Source organism: Trachemys scripta, chromosome 17 (genome assembly GCF_013100865.1).
Source record: "Trachemys scripta elegans isolate TJP31775 chromosome 17, CAS_Tse_1.0, whole genome shotgun sequence".
Classification (NCBI taxonomy): Eukaryota; Metazoa; Chordata; order Testudines; family Emydidae; genus Trachemys; species Trachemys scripta.
Window position 1 is genome coordinate 14,623,318 of NC_048314.1, and position 20,067 is coordinate 14,643,384.

Genomic DNA, 20,067 nt, shown 5'->3' on the forward strand with positions numbered 1-20,067 from the left:
GAAGGGGTTTTGGTGCTTCAGGAAAGGGTTGATTACATTAGGTATAGTTTAATAATGATTCATATCCATTAGCGATTTTAGGGGGGATTGGGTATAGTTGATGCTTTTGGGAGGAATCTGTTGCATCTTGTATTTTGGGAAGAGATCAGTTACATTTGATAATTTAGGAAGAAGAAGAAGAGTAAACTGTCATTATGTCACTTGGTTAATTCCTCACAGCTAGTCCAGGGTTTCCTCCAGTATATATTTAATGTTTTTGGTCTGCCTAATGTTCTGTGTCCCAAGCAATGGGGGTTTCACTCATTCAATGGGGAGTTTATTTCACAAACTGATAGTTCTCATCATCAGGATTTTTTTCCGGATATGGGCCCTTATTCTGCAATGGGATTTGCACAGGTGTAAGGGGCTGCTTGTGTGGTTAACACTGCAGTATTGGGGCAGTGATCCTGAACCATCCTGGTGAATTGGTAAATGACTATCTCTACATATCTTCTCCTGTCAGATTTTATGTGGGGGAGTTGGATTATTTTATTTTTTTTAAATGAAGAAAAACAATTTTTAGCATTTTAATGTAATCCTATGAAAATTAAATTTTATGAAATTTATCAAAAAATATAATAGAATAAAATTATACTAAAAAGTGGACTTATTTTTCCCAGATTGCAAAATATTTCCCATGGGTGCATCCTGGCTGTTAAGAAGTGTGGTGGGGTGATAAGAGCATTGAACTGGGATTCTTGACTTCTGGGTTCTATTCCTCGCTCTTCCACTGGATGATCCTGGCAGTGAGTCTCTCTATGGCTCAGTTTCATCATTTGTAAAATGGGAATGCAACTCATGCAGGAGCTATCACTAAAAGATTTGAGATCCTTAGATGAAAGATACTAGACAAGTGCAAGGTCATCTTCCTTTGTGTGTTAATCACATCAAACGGGGGCCGCTCAGTGCAAAATATTACCAAATCACGCCATTATTTTAAAAATATTTTCCTTGAGTGCTCTATGTTCAGTAAGGGCCAAATTCTGATCTAACTGAAGCCAAAGAAGCTCTGTCAGTGGGATCAGCATTTCACCCTAAGTACTCTGAGGCTATGAAGTTGGATGTCCTTGGTGCCCATCCTAGAAGGTACTTTGGGCTACAGTCTCAAACTTCAGCTAAATAAAGAAAAAATGTGTACATCAAGTTGCTTGCTTCTTGGTGAATTGGTCATGAGAAACCAGGATCATGTATTTTAAAAATATTCCTCATTTAATACCCCTTGAAAGATGGTAACTATCTAATTTAGGACAGCTCTGTCTGCACTTTTGGCTTGTGTAGTAGAACTACTGCCTTGGGATTTGATTTTTTTCAGGGGCAGTAATGTTGCAGGCTGCACATTCAGCCACTGGATGGGAGACTCAGCTAACTAGTTGTCTTGTCTGGCTGCTGGTTGGCTGAAACATTTTTGTTTCCAGTGTAGATGTATAGAAACTACTTTGGTGCAATTGCACCCTGGTCCTGTAATGAGATATATACGAGTGGACCCTTGCAAACTTTTTGTTACAAGAGCTGGTCTTGAGGTAACTTCCTCTGGACCTACCTACGCAATAAACTTGCAATCTTAGATGTATCCAGTTGGTAACAAGGAACCCATGAGTGTGTATGGCTCATTCTATGACAATGTTGTGTAAAATTAATCAGACCTGGCTCTTAACATTAGTAGTGATTGTGAAGTGACAGCTCAAGAAACTGATTTCCTTCTCCTGGATGATTTAATGTATAACAAATATACAGGGTTCTTTCTCTGTCTGTGTCCTTTTATACCTGTGATAGAATGCAGTTTTTACCACAGGAGAACAACAGCCCTGAAGGAGGAAGAGTAAACAAAGGACTATGCAAGGACAAAGAGTCATTGCCTTAAGGGCTGCCAAGTCCTGGAAAAACTCTGCAGCCCCGTCAGAAGCTGTAGCGAAGCTGCAGAAATGCTGTACTTGCATTCTGTACCAGGGCATTAACATGCAGTATGCATTCTTCTTCCTTTGCAAGAAGCAAAGAGCAAGTAATCGATTCTTATTGTTCTTTGGATTACAGTGGCATTTAGAGCCCTCATTTGGGCCACTTTGTTGTAGATGCTGTATCACAGGTGTAAAGGACGCAGGGCTACGTCGACACAGCCCACGGCAGTGAGCTTCCTAGCCCAGGTCAACAGACTTGGGGTGCGGAGCTAGCATTCTAAAAATAGCTGTGTAGACAGTGCTTTGAAGTTGGGGCTCAGGCTGGAGCTTGGGCTCTGAATCCTAAGGATGAGGGTGATATTTAGACCCACAGCTCCAGCCTGAGCCACAATGGCTACACAGCTATTGTTAGCGCAGTAACGTGAGCCCATGTCTGTCAACCTGGCCTAGGAGTGTTGCTTCTGCGATTTGTGTAGACACACCCAGACAAGGGAAGAAACCTGTATATCTTTACTTTTGCAATACCAGGGGGAAAAAAAATCTATACTATGAGCTGTCACCTGGTTGCTGAATGTGCCATATAACTTCATGGGTTCCCAAGTGTTCTGCCCTTTATCTCCTAGGCTAGAGTTAGATGGTTTGATGATAAACTATTCTTGTAAAACAATGTACTTTCACCAGTCCCTATGGATACTGACCAGTCCATTCCTTATTGTTTTCTTATACTAGCTGCTAGTAACCCCTTCACTGCTTCAATAGCTCTACCTTTTGTCTGATCAGCCTGGTATAATGAATTGGCTTGAATAGCTCAAGAAATATTTGGGGGGGGGGGGGCAGGGGGTGTAATTTCATGCAAAACACAGACATTCAGGGTTCTTGTTCTGTGTATGTTCTTTACAACTGCATACTGTACATGGTATGTAAGCATGCAGTATGTGGCATCTGTATTACTAGCTCTTTGCTATGTGTGTAGCACTGTCCTCACCTGGACCTGTTCAGTGTTTCTGTCCCCTCTCCTGGCTGGCTCCTTAACCTAGGGTGACCAGATGTCCCGATTTTATAGGGACAGTCCCGATTTTGGGGCCTTTTTCTTATATAGGCTCCTATTACCTCCCACCCCTTGTCCCGATTTTTCACACTTGCTGTCTGGTCACCCTACCTTAACCCTACGAGGGAGAGGTGAGCTGTGGTGTTTTGGTGACGGTGTCCTGGGTTCTAATTCCCCATGGTGAGCACGTGTCAGTGTATCCATATGACCCGTCTTTATGGGAACCCCTCCCTAACCGGGACTAGCCTGGCATAGTCTCTGCCACCTTTCTGAACCATTCCAGCCCAGTATCCTCCCCAGGCCACGCCACCCTAATAATCCTTCTCCCCCTTTCCCATCCAACGGACAGTCCCCTGCCCTGTGTGGCTCAACGCGGCTCGGGAGCAGGGGGATCCTGGTGAGTCAGGAGCTTCCCGGAGGTTCATCAGCCCAGCGTCCGGAGCAGGGTTGGCACCTGTCCAGGCTTTCCTAGGATCGCCCCTCTTTTGAGGCACCCACTGCCAGCTGCCCAGGGCCTGGGGCTAAGGCTCATCCTGGGGTTTTGGTCCCCAGAGGTGGCAGCTGTAAGCCGGGGGGGGGCTCCTGCATTTTGGGAGCCCCCTCCCACAGCTAGCGAACGGGAGGGGGGTGACGGAGGACCGAGGGGTCCCCTCTAGTCCAGCCCGTCTGGCCGGGCCTGCTGCCCCCCTTCTCCCTGCAGGCTCAGCCCGGCCCCCATCCGTCCTCGCCCGGCCCGGCCCACCGGCCCCTCCCATCCTGCCGGGGTTGCCTGCTGCAGCGCCCGGCCGCTGGCTTCTCTTCCTCCGGCCGCAGGTAACCGGCCTCGCCGCCCCGCCCGGCGCTGGGGTCCCGGGCCCCTTTCCCGGGAGGAGTGGGCGGGTTGGGCCTAGCTCGGGGGCCGAAGCGCCGGCCTTGCCTAGTCAGGCACGCCGGGAGCGGGGCGCCTCGCCCCGCGTTCCAAAGGCCACGGGGGCGGGGCAGGAAGGGGTCCCTGTCCGGCTCCCCAGAGCAGCCCAGGGCTGGGGCTCCAGACGGGCCGCGGGGTGACTGGGGAATAGGGTGACCAGATGTCCCGATTTTGGGGTCTTTTCTTATATAGTCTCCGATTACCCCCCACCCCCTGTCCAGATTTTTCACATTTGCTCTCTGGTCACCCTACTGGGGAAGGCAGCTGTGTAATGCTCCCCCATGCACCCTACCATTAACCTGGGGTGCCAAAGACTTGACTGGGAAGAGGGGAGATTCCTTAGGCAGTGGGGGATGCGCTCCCATGTATCAGTGGGGCCAGGATTGGCCTTCCATTGCCTATGGGACCCCAACGGGCTCGCTCTAGATTTGTGGGGGCCCTGCGTGAAGAGTGTGTGGACCCTTGGGGTGCATAGCGCAGTGGTGGGTTCCTGGTGTATCAAGGATGCTTCCCATGGGGATGGGGATGCAGGAGAGTTTTAGTATTTGGGGTGTGGGGATTTTGGTGCTTGTCATCACTTGGGGCCAGGGAGGGAGTGGGATCAGAAGGGTTTTATCACCTAGATGTGGAGGTTAAGGCAGGATTTTAATGAGGATATGTGGTGGTTCCTGCACATTTGATCTTCACATTGGGATGGGGTGCTGCACAGTGTTAGCAAATAGGGAAGAGTCCGGGGGATGCTGACAAAACAGCTATCCCTTCCCAAAATAAAAGTGTGGATACCTGTGTGGTTACTGACTTGGCATGTGCATAGTGCAGGCCCCGGGGTTTCCTCAGTTACTGAAAGTTCTCAAGTTTGCAGATGAGGGAACTGAGATGGCTTGAGAATTTCCAGTGTATTTAGGGTTCCCCCAAAATGCAGGTACCCCCAAACATTGATCGCATTGCTTGTCTTTAAGGTCTTGACACTTGTCACTGTGATCTTTGCTGTGAGCTGAGTCCCTTGGCAAGGTAATAGGCATTTATCTTAAAAGAATATTTTAAGAACCTTGTTTATTATATATTCCTGATCAGTAGGTGGAAGGCCGGGGGGTGGGGGGGAAGGACGACACACAGAAGCAGAAAGCTCAGAGATTCAGCCTGTGCAGAAAGGGGATGATGCAGCATCAGCTGTTGGAAAAATGATGAGTAATGCCTGCTGTTCCTACTAGGAAGGGCAACCCACTGCTTCGTTTCAGCTGCACTGCCTGATAGTGCCTATACTCTACTATCCCCTGGTCCTTAAAATTTTGGTAAGTGTTGCTAAGGCAGCAGTTTGGCTTATTTAGCAGAATTTAAGGAACTTGGGTCTTCCCCTAAGCAACAGTGAACACCCGATTCTAAGTATTTGTCCTTTGTTAATTATTGCAGAATAATTGTTGAAGAAGGGACTGTGTTGGTATTGGGCTAGTATATTAGAATTAATTGGTCTGTTTTCTTGTACAGAATCTTATCATCTGTTGATTCAGTCTTTCCTCTAGTAGTGGACAGGGTCACACTGAACTTCTATTCTGATTGGAAGTTGTAGCTTATTATTAACAACTACAGTACTACTGGAGCAGGGAAATGATTTTCTGGGCCTATTGTATTTGAAGAGTTGGATTTTTGAAGGGTCTAAATGGCAAATGCTCAAAGATGATAATTTTGCAATCCTAAAGCTAAATGTGCGGGCACATCATTTTTAATGACCTCAAATAATAAATGAATATGAAAAAATTTGCTTCCTTTGATTGTCCTTCAATAAGGCAAGTAGTACTGTCAGGGTTTCTAATGTGAGATGTGTTCTGAACTGGGACCAGGAGTTCTGATTCCATCTCTGACACGGACTCTCTGTGTTACGTTGGGCAAGTCACTTAATTGTCTGATCCAATTTCCCCCTGTATAAAATACAGATAATATTGTATGTATTTATCTTATGGAGGGGAAGGGAGAGGAATAACTAGCAAATGTTTGTAAATTACTTTGCAGATGGAAAGCACCAAGTATTTCTTACTATTAATACTCATGTTTACATAGTATGTTGTGTACTAAATGTTTAACTTCTGCAAAAATATTTGCAACTGACTAGCTTTGGTGTAGGTGCACGTAGTTTCTTTTAGCAAAAGGAGAGAAATATGTTGTTGAGTAGGATAAGCCACCGTTTTGGGCAGCAATTGTCATCTTTTTGTAGTTCAGAGTTACTGTGGAATTGTTCTGACATGTTCTGCAGTGCTTGTTGGGAAGGAGACAGACTGGGGAGGACTTGCTTTAAGGTTATTTCCTTTCACTTTAAAACAAAATGTCTGAACTTTGATAAATAAAAGAGCGGCTTTAAGAAATGTTTTTATTATTAAATTCCTTTTTTCTCAAGCAACAGTAGAGACAGAACCTATATGTATGATATAATTAAGTCGACCTAAGCCCTAGTGTAGACACTGCTAGATCAATGGAAGAATTCTTCTGTCGACTGAGCTACCGCCTCTTGGAGAGGTGGATTTACTACAGCGATGGAAGAACCCCTTCCATCGCTGTAGTGTCTATGCTACAGAGGCGCACTGCAGCATTTCTAAGGGCCTGTCGACACGTGAAATGTTACAGCTGCACCACTGTAGCGCTTCACTACTTAAACTGACAGGAGGGGTTTTCCCGTCAACGCAGGTAATCCACCTCCTTAAGAGGTGGTGGCGAGGTCGACAGAATTCTTCCGTTGATCTAACGCTGTCTACACTGGGGGTTAGTTTGGCGTAACTGCATCACTCAGGGGTGTGGATTTTGTAGTTAAGCCGACTAAACTTTCTATTGCAGCCCAAGCCTAGAGTAGATGTCCCCTATACTACAAGAAAATCAAGTTTACCAGTGATTGCTAAATTCCTTTACAGCCTAACTGTGGTCTAACACGTTCAACCCGCACTAGGTAGATGGGACTCTAGCCAGTAGTAATCTTATGGAGCAGGTTCTGAACTGTCTGTATTGCTTGCAGAGTTTTTATTTAAGGCCATAGATGCAATTTCCTTAAAATATATTGCTCAGAAGATGCCTCACTTTGATACCTTATGTTGTGTTGTATGCCTGAGGGCATGTCTGGAGTGTTCCATAGGTAGACTCCATGATCTCAAATATAGACTCCTCCAGAGGGGTTTATTTTGCTTATAAATTATATTGATGTGAAACCCTGGAAATGTTCCTTTATACTGTGTGTGCTTGGATATATTATCCTGGGTGGAACCCCACTCGTCATACTCTGCACAGTGATTTACATATGTTAATGTTGTCGAGCAGAGATTTAACAGAATGCTGGTGGCTTCCTTTCTTTTGAAGGAGGGTTACTGACATTACAACTCTTCCTGCTCTAGTCCCCCCACCCTCCTTCATTTAAAACAGTAAGTACATTTTTAGTGATTAGGGACTAATGGCACTAGCTTCAGCTAAGCATATAGCGTAGGTCCTGTGCCAGCTTCTAGACACAACTATGTTGAAGCACCTCAAAACTGAGTTGCAGCATCCTTTTGATTTTAGTCTAAGCCTCCTGTGAACGGACTGACTAGAATTTTATCCTCTCCTGTGGAGCTTTGGTTATGTTTGACAACAGGAAGTAAGATAAGATAACGAAGCTCGTTTTTACTTGTGGCCTGCTGAGCCAGGATGGGAAACTTGGTCTCCTGCAGTAAAAGTCTAGTCCATCAAGCCATCCTTGGCTTAATTAATTAGAATGTATTCATGACATGTAGCTTACATGTTTTTCTAGTTACCTTGTGTGGACTAGGAAGAGGTTTAGTGAAATGATATATGTAAATACATGTATAAAATAATGTGGTGGTTGTTTTTTTTTTAAACGGGATTAGTATTCTGTAGCATCCGACGATGCTGTGTGATCCAGACAAGCTGGGACTTTGAGCCTTCAGAAGAGAGTACTCAGTGGTTCATCGCATTATCATCTTCCTTTGAGGTATGAACCGAATCAATTTCAGCAAATCCAAATCTTTAGTTAGACCCGTGGTTCTTAACCAGGGGTCCGGGGTCCCTAGGGGGCCTCGAGCGGGTTCCAGGGGGGCCTCTAAGCAGGGCCAGCATTAGACTTGCTGGGGCCCAGGGCAGAAAGCCAAAGCCCCACCTCATGGAGCTGAAGCCCAGGTCCCTGAGCCCTGCCACCTGAGGCTGAAGCTGAAGCCTGAGCAGTGTAGCTTTGTGGGGTCCCCCGTGGAATGAATCATAGACTTTAAGGTCAGAAGGGACCATTATGATCATCTAGTCTGACCTCCTGCACAACGCAGGCCACAGAATCTCACCCACCCACTCCTGTATCAAACCTGTGTCTGAGCCATTGAAGTCCTCAAATCATGGTTTAAAGACTACAAGGTGCAGAGAATCTTCCAGCAAGTGACCTGTGCCCCACGCTGCAGAGGGCCAAGGCAATTGCCCTGCTTGCTATCCCCTAACGCCGGCCCTGGCTTTTATATGCAGAAAACCATGGCCCACCTGTGCCACAGTAACTGGAGTTTTTATAGCATGTTGTGGAGGGGAGGGGGGCTCAGAAAGAAAAAGAGAATCTCTGGGTTAGACAGTATAGATATAACTGAATTGGCAGTTGTGGCCCTTAAAGTGTGCATGTATATTTAGTATTTTACTACATTTTTGGAACACAGCTAGCACATTGTACAGATAATAATAATTATTAACTTGGTGTGCTCCCTGCTTTTTTCCGTTGCATCATCCACTTACCTCTGATATCATAATGCCATTACTCAACAATGAGCTCTTCTGTATTAGCACAACTGCAGGATTGGATTGTAGTGTTACCTGACATCAAGATTGGTGCCTGTGTGTGTTGTATCTGGTGCTTGGAGGTTTAATTTAATCTTTGAGATTTACTCATGTAGTCCCTTCATCCCTGCATTGGGACAAATGTACAGTCTGGGAACTGTTTTACTTAATTACAGGGGAGATGTATTTTTTTTAGATTACTACCTTATGCTTTTGAGTCGTAAAGATGGATTTTCATACTCCCTAACATCTTAAAATTGAAGCCATATCAGTTTACTTTCCTACTGTCTTTACCATCAAGTCTGACATTTGACCAAATTGAGGAGTCATCCTGCAATTTCTGTACCTCTGTAGGTAAGCTTTAGTGAGAATGGGAGATACAAGAGACGTTTGTCCTCACCTGGATTCCATAGGTGAGGTCACCAAGGATGACCTGCTGCTCAAATCCAAGGTAAAGGAAGCGCTGCTTGCAGTGTGGTTACCTCTTGTGTGTGTGTTTGGGGTGGGTTCTGCCCTAAGATACAAAGATTGTACAAGTGGGATGTAGAAGCTGAACTTCAAATACTGATATCTTTTTGAGTATGCCACATAAAATGAGGCTGTGTCAGCCATTTGTACGTCAAAAATACAATTAGATCATGTGAAGAGGCTGTCTTTATGAGATAGCCTAAGGGAAAGCCCATAACTCTAGCACAGGGGTCGGCAACCTTTCAGAAGCGGTGTGCTGAGTCTTCATTTATTCACTCTGATTTAAGGTTTCGGGTGCCAGTAATACTTTTTAACGTTTTTAGAAGGTCTCTTTTATAATAATAATTAATGGAGATATCCCATCTCCTAGAACTGGAAGGGACCTTGAAAGGTCATCGAGTCAGCCCCCTGCCTTCACTAGCAGGACCAAGTACTGATTTTGCCCCAGATCCCCAAGTGGCCCCCTCAAGGATTGAACTCACAACCCTGGGTTTAGCAGGCCAATGCTCAAACCACTGAGCTATCCCTCCCCCTCTTTCTATAAGTCTATAATATTTAACTAAACTATTGTTGTATGTAAAGTAAATAAGGTTTTAAAAATGTTTAAGAAGCTTCATTTAAAATTAAATTAAAATGCAGAGCCCTCCCCCCCCCCCCGACCGGTGGCCAGGACCTGGGCAGTGTGAGTGCCACTGAAAATCAGCTCGCTTGCTGCCTTTGGCACGCGTGCCATAGGTTGCCTACCCATGCTCTAGCATTTACTCTTGAGCAGGGCCGGCTTTAGCAAGAGCGGGGCCCGATTCAGCAGCAAGCCCCGCCCCCAGGAATCGAGCCGCGCCGCGGGGGGGACGGGGGGGGAGCCGTGCCGCGGGGGGGACGGGGGACCCGAGCCGCGCCACGGGGACCGGGCCGGGCCAGAGCCGCTGGGGCCTGCGGGAACGGGCTGCGCCTCCCCGGAGCCCTTCTCGCGCCCCCACCCCCACCCCAGCTTACCTTGTGCTGCTGGCCCGCCCCTGCTTCTTTTCAGACTTCCCGCGAAGCAGGGGAGGGGGCGGGGCGTTCAGGGGAGGGGAGGAGGGGCCGGGGAAGTTGATAGCTGCAGCGCGGGGCCCTCTTGGTGCGGGGCCCAATTCAGCCGAATCGGCTGAATCGGCCTAAAGCCGGCCCTGCTCTTGAGTACTGTTGATCTATCTACCTCCTCATTAACAAATGAAGTCTTCAGAATCTCTTTCCCTTTAAATGGTTTCATTTGGCAGTTAATACATTTTCAAGGCTCATGGGCTTACTTCAGAAAGGGGTTGATATGAAAAGAAACATCTTAGTGGCTGGAATTTTGGAGTGAGTAGAAGTGGCTGATGGAATTAGATTAAAAAACTAACATTTCTGCCATCTCGGCAGTGCTCAAAGCCCTCTTCACTGGTGCATTTCTGGATGACTGTTTATCCTGCTCAAAGATGTCTCTTATCCCAGATATTTTAAAGTGTAAATTTAGTTTAGGTGGAATTCATAGTACTGGGAAAAAATAAATTGTGCAGCCAAACAAGTTTTTAATCTCTGCCCCAAAAAGTCAACTCATGCAGTAAGCCTGGGGGGCTTCCCTCGGAGTCAAGGGCTAGGCTACTAAACGATAATGACTTTTTCTTTGTGTGACTGCAGGGAACTTGCCAGTCGTGCAGAGCCGGGGGACCAAACCTCTGGGCTTGCCTGCAGGTAAAAAGAGCTTGCTATTTGTGTGTGCTGTATAGAGGGTCTTCTCATTTGTTACTGATAGTATTTCTTAGTATAATGCTGTACTTACTTTCAGGCTGAGTTATCGCCTTCGGATATGAAATTAGGTCTGAGATCACAGTATCTGGTAAACAAAGAAAGAAGCATTAGAAGAAAGGAAGCCCAGTAAATGTGTCCATCAGCTTTCAATTATATCCCAGAAAAATAGAAGCCAACGATCAAACCCTAATACTGTTTGCCTCACATCTAGGCCTATTTTGTTCACAAATGACTTCCTCCTGGAGCCCCACTGGGAATGAACACTGAAGAATGCTACTAAGTATCATCTGTTTTTAAGCACCTGATGATTGAATGGATCCTTCTGCTTGCAGCTTTTAGGGAGATTTAAAGTGTATGGAGCCAGAGAACTTTAGTGATGTTGTTGAAAGGAGGGGAACAAGGCAGAAGGGAATGAAAAAGAGCTGGCTTAAATAAGATCAAAGCTGGAATGGACTCCTGATGTCATCTAATCTGGAATGTAGGCCATATTCAGCCCTGATGTAAGCAGATGCACCGCCATTGACATTAAAACAAACCAAACTAAAACATTCTATGCAGTTACATCATCATTGACTGCTGGAGCTTCACCCACCTACACCAGCTCTGAGCTTGGTCTCTGTCACTTACAATGATCAATGCTAGGAGCTGTAGAGTAGTGTTTCTCAGTGGGTTGCTTCCCCTGGGGGCAGATAGCAAAAGGCAATCAGGGCGGGGCGTGTGTGTGTGTGTGCAAGGCATTGAATATGTTCTTACCATCTAAAGCAAGGAAAGTCTTGCTTTCCCCACTCTCCCCACACTCTTATTGTTCAAGGTCAAGTATTCTCTGCCAAACCTCTCAAAACAGAGACACACAAATTACATAGGCTTTTCATTGTTATCATGGCTACATTTACTATAAAAGCAAGAGTAAAAAAAGTAAGGCAGTCATGAAAAAGTTTGAGTTGAAATAAGGGCTTACTTACCTGAAAAGGTTGAGAAGCACTGCTCCAGAGAAAGTTGTAAAATTCCCACAGTTCACCTGACTGTGTAGTGGTACATCACACCTGTGTGTATCTGTCATACCAACTGTCGATCAGTTGTACTATCAAAAATTATTCCTGGGTAACAAATGCACGTGGCATTTTTTCAAACACAGGGGAAGTCGCATCTTGAAGAGCTTACAATCCTTGTCAGTTTCATTCTGTTGCTTTTTCTTGGGAAGTTCTATGTGTAGGAGCTGTAGAGGCACCAGTACTGGTGCTCTGGGGCTGCTCTACAAGGAGCCAAAATAATCTTCTTTCCCATCCATGAACACCCTGAGCAGCAGGCAAGGATTGCCCTGTATTGCCTCTGAATATCAACTTCTGTTATGATACTTAGGGTTACTTTACATCATGGTAGTTCCTAGGCCCTGTTGTGCCAAGCGCTGTATAATCAGAGTAAAAGACAGTCCCTGCCCCGAAGAGCTCTTAGTAGGAGCAGCGGAACAAAGCTGAAAAAGATTTTGCCAGATTTTACACTGTTGTTCAGGAAGCTGCAACATGCCCGGAAGTATGAGACTGATAGATCTTATACCTGTAACTGCAGGGGCAAGTTATTCTTTTTAGGTACATTTATAGTCCTTTCCAACACATACTTGTAATAGAAGAAAGAAAACAAGGAGTTTGAATGAGGGGACTGATGGGGAAAGACAAAGCAGTGGAAAGAGAAGAGGTGACAGGATGGACATGGACCAACTGACCGCCTCTCATCTTAGTATCTGGATTTCATCAGACAAGCAACTTAGTTTTACAACAGATTTTCGAATGATCCATCTGTAGATCTACGGACACAGTGTGATCAGAAAAACTAACTTCAGTGATTTGGATTGGAGGTTTCATAGAGTCATGTGAGCAAGGGTGGGCATAGTTTTTTCAAGAAGTGCCAAGTCTTTTGTAATGCTGTGACTCAGGTTACAAAGCATGCTTATGAAGTGCAGCTGCTGGCTGGGATGGGGTCACAAACCCCTTTTATTCATTTTGTTGTGGGTTTATCTTGCCACATCCAAACTGTTCTCCCACTATCTCCTCTCTCTCTAGGTTGCTTGTCCTTATGTTGGGTGTGGGGAATCCTTTGCGGATCATAGCACCCTTCACGCACAGGTGAGCTGTTCTCTATAACCCTCTCTCTCTCGGCAGGACAGACAGGGTTGGATTTCCAAATAATTCAACTCTGATCCACAAAGCATGGGCGCTTATTGATTATAGCCATTCCCGGCCACCTTTCGTGCCCAGACAACATTTACATAATGACTGTGGTTTGTAGGCTCCAAAAGCTCTGGCGATTGAGTTACAGTTTGTGGTTCTCAGTATTCTCACTATTTTGGTTTTTAGGCCAAAAAACACAACCTGACAGTGAACCTGACGACATTCCGGGTGTGGTGTTATGCCTGTGAAAAGGAGGTATTCTTGGACCAGAGACTGGCAGCACATGCTCCATCCCCGTCATCAAAGTTCAGTGAACAGGTGGGTCTTTCACCCCATAAGTCAGGAGGATACTGTTGAATGGGATGGAACGCTTAGTGGGGTTTTTGTTTTCTTTTGTTAGATGACTAGTTTAGGACTCCCCACTATTGGACATGCCATTGTTACAATGAGAGCTCTCAAATCTGAAGGAAGATGTCTCCCATCAAGATAATCTTGCATTTATTTAGCAACTTTCATCCAGCGGGATTCCTAATGTGCTTTAAAAACTGTACATGTCTATATAATCGGTCTGTCTTTGGCCACTTCTGAAGGGTGGCCACGTCTGGGGTAAACTGCAGCAGCGTTAACTGCCAAACTAGAAATGTCCCCACTGCAGACAGTATTGACTGTCCTTGGGGCACATCTTGAAATCACTAAGGGTGCTCCTTGGACAGCCTCCTCATGTTACTGCGGCAATGCCATCAGGGAAGGTAAAGGGGTTATTGCAGCGGCGTATTGCCAGTGCCTTTGTTGCTGGTGGACCTTCTTAGGGACTGGCTGAATAAATGGTACAGATCATGTGTGTCTCTCTGCAGATCAGACCTGCCAATGATGCTTATTTCTCTGCCTTTAATCTAGGAGTCTCCATTGCCTGCTCACCCGTTGAAGGCAGTTCCAATTGCTGTGGCTGATGAAGGGGAATCGGAATCAGAGGAGGATGATCTGAAACCAAGAGGTAATGGCACATTGAATTATGGGATCAGTTATAACTGCACCTCTGGACTCTAAGACTTAAGTTGTGAGGTTCCTGGAGAGCCTTTGTGATTTCAGTAGGACTGGGATGCTGAGCTCATCTGCGAGGGACACGCTGGATTCCCTTTCATCGTGTGTGGAATGTAAAATGTGCTGCTTCTGAAAAGGAAGAGGTGCTGAAAAGTGACATTCCTTTTTTGTCTCCTGTCTCTTGCACTTTCTCCAGGCCTTACTGGAATGAAAAACCTTGGGAACTCCTGCTACATGAATGCAGCGCTTCAGGCCCTCTCTAACTGGTAGGTGACAGGACCATTCTGTAGTGATGCTCTCTTGAATACTCCACTAAAAATAAAAAAGTGGCTGTTCCAATCCGAGACCTCCTTCATGAATGCTGTGTGTGGAAATCAGCCCAGGTGCAGAATAGGGAGGGAGAAGGGTAAAAGCAGGATCATGGTTTGCTTAAGGCATAAAAAGCTGTAGAACAGGAAACTGAGCAGATCAATGGGACACATACCATTGGATTGGTGGTGGAAGTACAAGCCTTTAGTTTCCATTGTGATCTATAAAATATTTTATAGGTGCATGTGCATGCGTTTTCCCTCCCGACTTTTTTTTAATGTTCTCCCTAATGAGGTGGCCTTGAAAACCTCAACCCAAAATAATTCTCACCATCCTGTCTTGACAATAAACTCCAGCATCTCTCAGGCATGCTGGGGAGGGATCCCAATCGTTCTGTCCAAAGGGAATGATTTGTGAAGAATCAGAGGGCGGCATTTGTAGCACCACCTCTTTCCCCCTTTTCTCAATGTTACATTTAAAAAGCAACCTTAGGACATGTCCTCTCTTTCTGTGTGACTTCAAATGTATGCGTAGAAGAAATTCCCCTCCACTTAACTCTCTTATCTTTCCTTCCTTAGCCCGCCTCTCACACAGTTTTTTCTGGAGTGTGGCGGGCTGGTACGTACTGACAAGAAGCCAGCATTGTGCAAAAGTTACCAGAAACTGGTCTCTGAGGTTTGGCACAAGAAGCGGTGAGTAATCCCTCCCCAGGCCAAACGGGAAAGTGTACAGCGGTTCATACATCAGTTATGAACACAGTAAAAATAACGAGGTGTGACCCAGTCCCTGAATTCAAGCTTTAGGGCTAGCCCTAGAAGATGTGGGGTGTGTTGCTGTGAGCACCTGGTGTAGTACTCCTCTTCTTCCACCCTGCAATTAGTGATCAGACAGCCATCTTTTGAGGAACAGGGTCTAGAAACCTCTGAAAATTCATTACATTGATATCAAAGCATGCATGGTAATGTGAAATGCTCTAAACAAAGAGCTTAAAAGGGGCTCCTCTTATTCTCCTTGATTTGCTGAAAAGAGGGCGGGGATATATTTGGCTGCTCCAGTGCAAGCGGTGGTGCTCTTGATTTGCAGAGAAAAAGCAACTCACATCTGATAGTGATATTTACCAAGCAGCCTGGAAGATGGTTTTGATTGTCAGTTCTTTGCTGTTGACTCAGTATGAGAACTAGTAACCCTGGGCCAGATCCTTAGCCAGTGTAAATTGGTGTAAATTCAGCACCACTGAAATAATTTAGTTTATAGCAGCTGAGGATGTGGTTCCCTAACTGCAAATGTAAGTAGTTGCAAGAATCAAATCAGATCTCTAAATGGTGTCCTGTGTTAATTGTTATCCCAGTACAAGACAGACAAGGTGGTTGAGGTGATAACTTTTATTGGCTCAACTTTGTTGGTGGAAGAGACAAGCTTTCGAGCTTCACAGAACTCTTCTTCAGGTCTGGAAAAGGTAACCAGAGCGTCAGCTGTTCTCCCAACAGAAATTGGCCCAATAAAAGAGATTCGCTCACCCACCTTGTCTCTCTCTCATCCTGGGATCAACACAGCTACGACGACACTGCAGGCAGAGTATGAGTACGTTGTGGGTTTGGAATGGACTACAACTATTTGGAATAAGCTGTGGAGTCATGGCCGTAATTTTTAGCAGTGTAATGTAATTGTAATAGAACTCTTGTGGGTTCTGATTGTTTGAGGTGGGCACTGCTCTTTGTCTTTGAAATCAAAATAAATAAGGAAACCAGAACATTCTGGCAATGGAAATAACGCATGGCTCCATCACTTGACGTTTTAAAAAGTGACAAAGCATTGGTGCATGTACAGTAGGGATCAGTCTGTCACCAGTAGGGAGAAGAGATTAAAATACTTGGTAGATACCTGCACCATCTCAAATCTTATGATTTCTAGTTAACAGATAAGTTCAGACTTTGCAGCAACATAACTGTTCTTTTTCCCCTTTCCTTTAAAGCTGCCTACCACTCTGTATTTTGTGCTTACTACGCAGTTCAGCTCTAGACTTGATGTGTGAACTAATGGTTTTTGTTCTTAAACAGCCCAAGCTATGTGGTTCCAAGCAGCTTGTCTCATGGAATTAAACTGGTCAACCCCATGTTCCGGGGCTATGCACAGCAGGTGGGCCATCCAACAAAACCACTAGGCTTTCTAGACGTATGACTAGGTTGTTCCACATCATGTGATCCTTACTACTATAGTGGAGCTCGCTTAAAGTACCTCATGCAAGAATAAATGGCCCATATTAACTGATTGGGTGCTGGGATTGTCCCATTGTTTTGCATCTGTATTCAAGAATGGCTAGAGCTCTTGACTGGGACTCAGGAGATCTAGGCTCTGTTTCTGGGTCTGCCAGGGGCCTGCTGTGGGACTTTGGGCAAGGCTCGGCCCGTCGCTGTACCTCAGTTTCCCTATCTGTAAAATGGGGATGATGATGCTGACCTCCTTTGCCAAGCACTTTTGAGATCTGATCAAAAATACCATTGAAGAACTAGGTGGTATTGTTACTTATATTAGAGATGAGAGTCTGGTTACGCCTGTACTAAAAGGTTACAAATACCAACCTTTATTACATGCACATCCTTCTCAGCACCCAATTTAAATGAGTCCTTTTAAAAGATCATGTCTTTTTTTGGGGGGGGGGAGGGGAGGAGGGTATTTCACTGTACAAAAAAAAAATCACTTATTCTTTAGAATGAAATTTCACTCTCAATGTGTAGTTGGTTAGAAAGTGTACAGAGAGAGGGGACATCAGACAATAGCATCTTTAAGCCATGGCACTGGTAGCAAATGAAAACCGAGATGATGGTGATTAAAAATATCAGTTGCTGAAACAGAGAGACCAGGGCTGCTATATTTGCCCTTGATCAAAAGGGCATTGGATTGGAATTCCAGCTATAAGGAGTTAAAACTGAAGATCTGATGATATTTTATTATATTTTAAACCAAATCTTCCATAATGTCACCTAAGTCTTCAAAATTTCACTACCCAGAGCTGTCAGGACACCAAGTGGTTCTCTGGGAGGTCCCTTATGAGCAATCTCCATCATCTCATGGGCCACATAGGGGCCTGCCCGCTGGTTGATTTGTCTTGGATTTCTAGTTCTAATCCCTGGCAATAAAGTACTTTAATAGCATGCTTGCTGTAAGGGATAGGGTTCTCCTGTGAAGACATCAGTGGAGCTTGAAGATTGGTTTTTGTAGCATAGACTGTACTGTTCTTTGCAGCCCACTGTCTTGATTGCCTTTCTCCTGATTCCCCGCGTTCTTTCAGTGCTGACATCCCAGTAAACAAGATAACTAAGTTCTGTAGCAGCATCCCAGTTTGACCATCCTGATTCCTTCCTAAACTCCTGAGAAAAAGCAGAAACTGAAACAATTAGCTGCAAATTGGGACTCTAATCCCCAGGCATTAGAGCAGTCAGTTAAATGGTCCCTCTGTCCATCTGCTGCATATCACCAACTCCATGAGTTCTCTGAGTGGGACTCCCTGTATTCCCCTAGGGGCTAACTTTTGGGGGCAACAGATGAACTAAGTGGAAACTGGAGTAGTTGTGTTTTGTCCCTAGATAGGCAGTAGATAATGTGGGATTGCTCCTGGCTTTCAGGACACCCAAGAGTTTCTGCGATGCCTGATGGACCAGCTTCACGAAGAGCTAAAGGAACCAGTTGTTGCTGAGGCAAGAGACTCTGACTCCAGTGACACGGATGACAAACGGGAAGGTGACCGTAGCCCCTCGGAGGATGAGTTCCTCTCTTGTGATTCGAGCAGTGACAGGGGTGATATGGATGGACAAGGCAGGACAGGGGGCATGAGCAGCTCCCTAGCAGAGGCAGAGTTGCTGATCCAGGATGAGGCCGGGAGAGGGATCTCTGAGAAAGAGAGGCTGAAAGACAGGAAATTCTCCTACAGCCACCGGCGGAGCAACTCGGAACAAGTTGATGAGGATGCAGACGTTGATACCACCATGAGTCCAATTGACGGCAGAGCTTCTCCTGAAACCCTACCTCCCCCCTGCCCTGCCAGCCCATGTAGGACACCAGGTACTAATATAGCTTCCCTATCACACCCTATAAGAGAACCAGTGCCATATTCATGTGTTGGGGCATGTCAGACAGATACGCTGTGTAGACATTCCCACTCCTGATTTCAGAAGGTCTTTGCTTCTAAGACAGGTGACCTGCTTCCTCCAGCTTGCCTCATTGACCCATGCACTGCTAGGGTAGAAATCAGCAGAGAAGTATGTCCGTGTGCCCAGATACGGTGGGGATGAACATGGTTTACACGCTGGATAGGCTACTAGTTTGAGCTCCCTCTGCCAAATGTGATCATTTAAAAAAAACTTCTGTTGAGGGAAAGGTGTGTTTTTATAAGCCCTGTAAAGACGTGAACTGCTGTATGTGCTAATGAGAAACCAAATATTACTAATAACACAAGACCTACAAAAAGAAACCAAAAGACACAGTTACCCCTAACAGAGAGAACAGAGCAGTCTGAAGGAACTCCTGGACCTGCACATCTTTTAAAAATTACTTTAGGAAAAATGTGGAATAAGTATGTAAAGCTCATATTAGCCTATAAACTTACCCTGGGAATAGTTGGTTCCGAGAGGGGTAAAGGAAGGTAAGAAGGGGTGTGTGGAAGAGTGGACTCACAGCAGGTGCCCCACCTCATGGCTAGGTGTGTGGAGTAGCAGCTCTGTCTCTAGCATGCCCTGCCAACCGTCGCTCCTGTCCCTTGGTGGTCTGTCGCTTCCCGTGACTCAGCCCTCTGGCCAGGTTACATTTAATCTCGCGCTTTCTGGGATAACAGAGAGTCCAACAAATAGTCCAGTGTCCCTACAAAAGGCCTTTGGACCCAGCTGTGGGGCCCATGGTCTCCTCCCAGTGCTCTCAATAATTCTTGTCCCCTTCTGAGGGGCCTCATGTCCCCTTCCCTAGTGGCTGGTAGGGGAACCTAGGCCTGCCCCTGACACTAAATTCCATCCAGGGATTCTATTCCCAACAGCCAAGGTTTGCTCCATCAGACTCCTTGCTGCTGTCTCCCTGGATTTCCTTCTCCTGTAGCCTGTCAGCTGGCCTCTCCTGCAGTCACCTGTCTCTCAGGGCTGGGACTTGCAGGGCTCCCCTGGGAATTCCCCAACAAAATCCCAGATTAAAGGTACAAAACGTAAATCCATTTCTGCCCTCCTCAGGCTTGAGCTTTCATCCTGCTCTGCTCCTCATCGGAGCATCTCCCAGGGCTCTCTCCATGGAAATCCAAATCCTGCCCTATTATCGTACCTCCAGAGCCTGCTCCTTCCCCAGTGCTGTTGTGTGTAATTCCTGGCCTCCGGCTAGACTTCTCTACTCAGGAGAGGACGCCCGGGCCAACTCTCCCCCTAGGATTCCTCCTTGACCCTCCCAGTCTCTCTGTTCTCTAGTCCCAGAGCTTCTCCCTGCAGCCCCCTTCTGCAGCAGACTGTCTATAAAAGCTGCCCAGTTCCTCTGGCAGCTGGGCCTCATCTTTAATTGGGCCTGGCCCCAACCTCCAGGTGCGACCGGGTGGGTTGATTGGCCTCCAGGCACAGATGAACCCTTTCATTACCAGGGGGGGGGGGGGGGGGGGGGGGGGGGGGGGGGGGGGGGGGGGGG

The 20,067-nt window shown here is 46.0% G+C and overlaps 1 protein-coding gene across 1 annotated transcript in view; it reads left to right on the plus strand.

The window, feature by feature from the left end:
* The first annotated feature begins 3,420 nt into the window (after positions 1 to 3,420).
* USP20 (ubiquitin specific peptidase 20) overlaps positions 3,421 to 20,067 on the plus strand; it is a 34,402-nt gene continuing 17,755 nt past the window's right edge. Inside the window, 12 exon segments of the mRNA XM_034793271.1 lie at positions 3,421 to 3,795; positions 4,849 to 4,900; positions 7,750 to 7,853; positions 9,023 to 9,119; positions 10,793 to 10,846; positions 12,961 to 13,023; positions 13,255 to 13,386; positions 13,966 to 14,062; positions 14,306 to 14,375; positions 14,997 to 15,110; positions 16,476 to 16,554; positions 18,042 to 18,477. Of these exon segments, the coding sequence (XP_034649162.1) occupies positions 9,039 to 9,119; positions 10,793 to 10,846; positions 12,961 to 13,023; positions 13,255 to 13,386; positions 13,966 to 14,062; positions 14,306 to 14,375; positions 14,997 to 15,110; positions 16,476 to 16,554; positions 18,042 to 18,477 (1,126 nt within the window). The 5' untranslated portion in view covers positions 3,421 to 3,795; positions 4,849 to 4,900; positions 7,750 to 7,853; positions 9,023 to 9,038.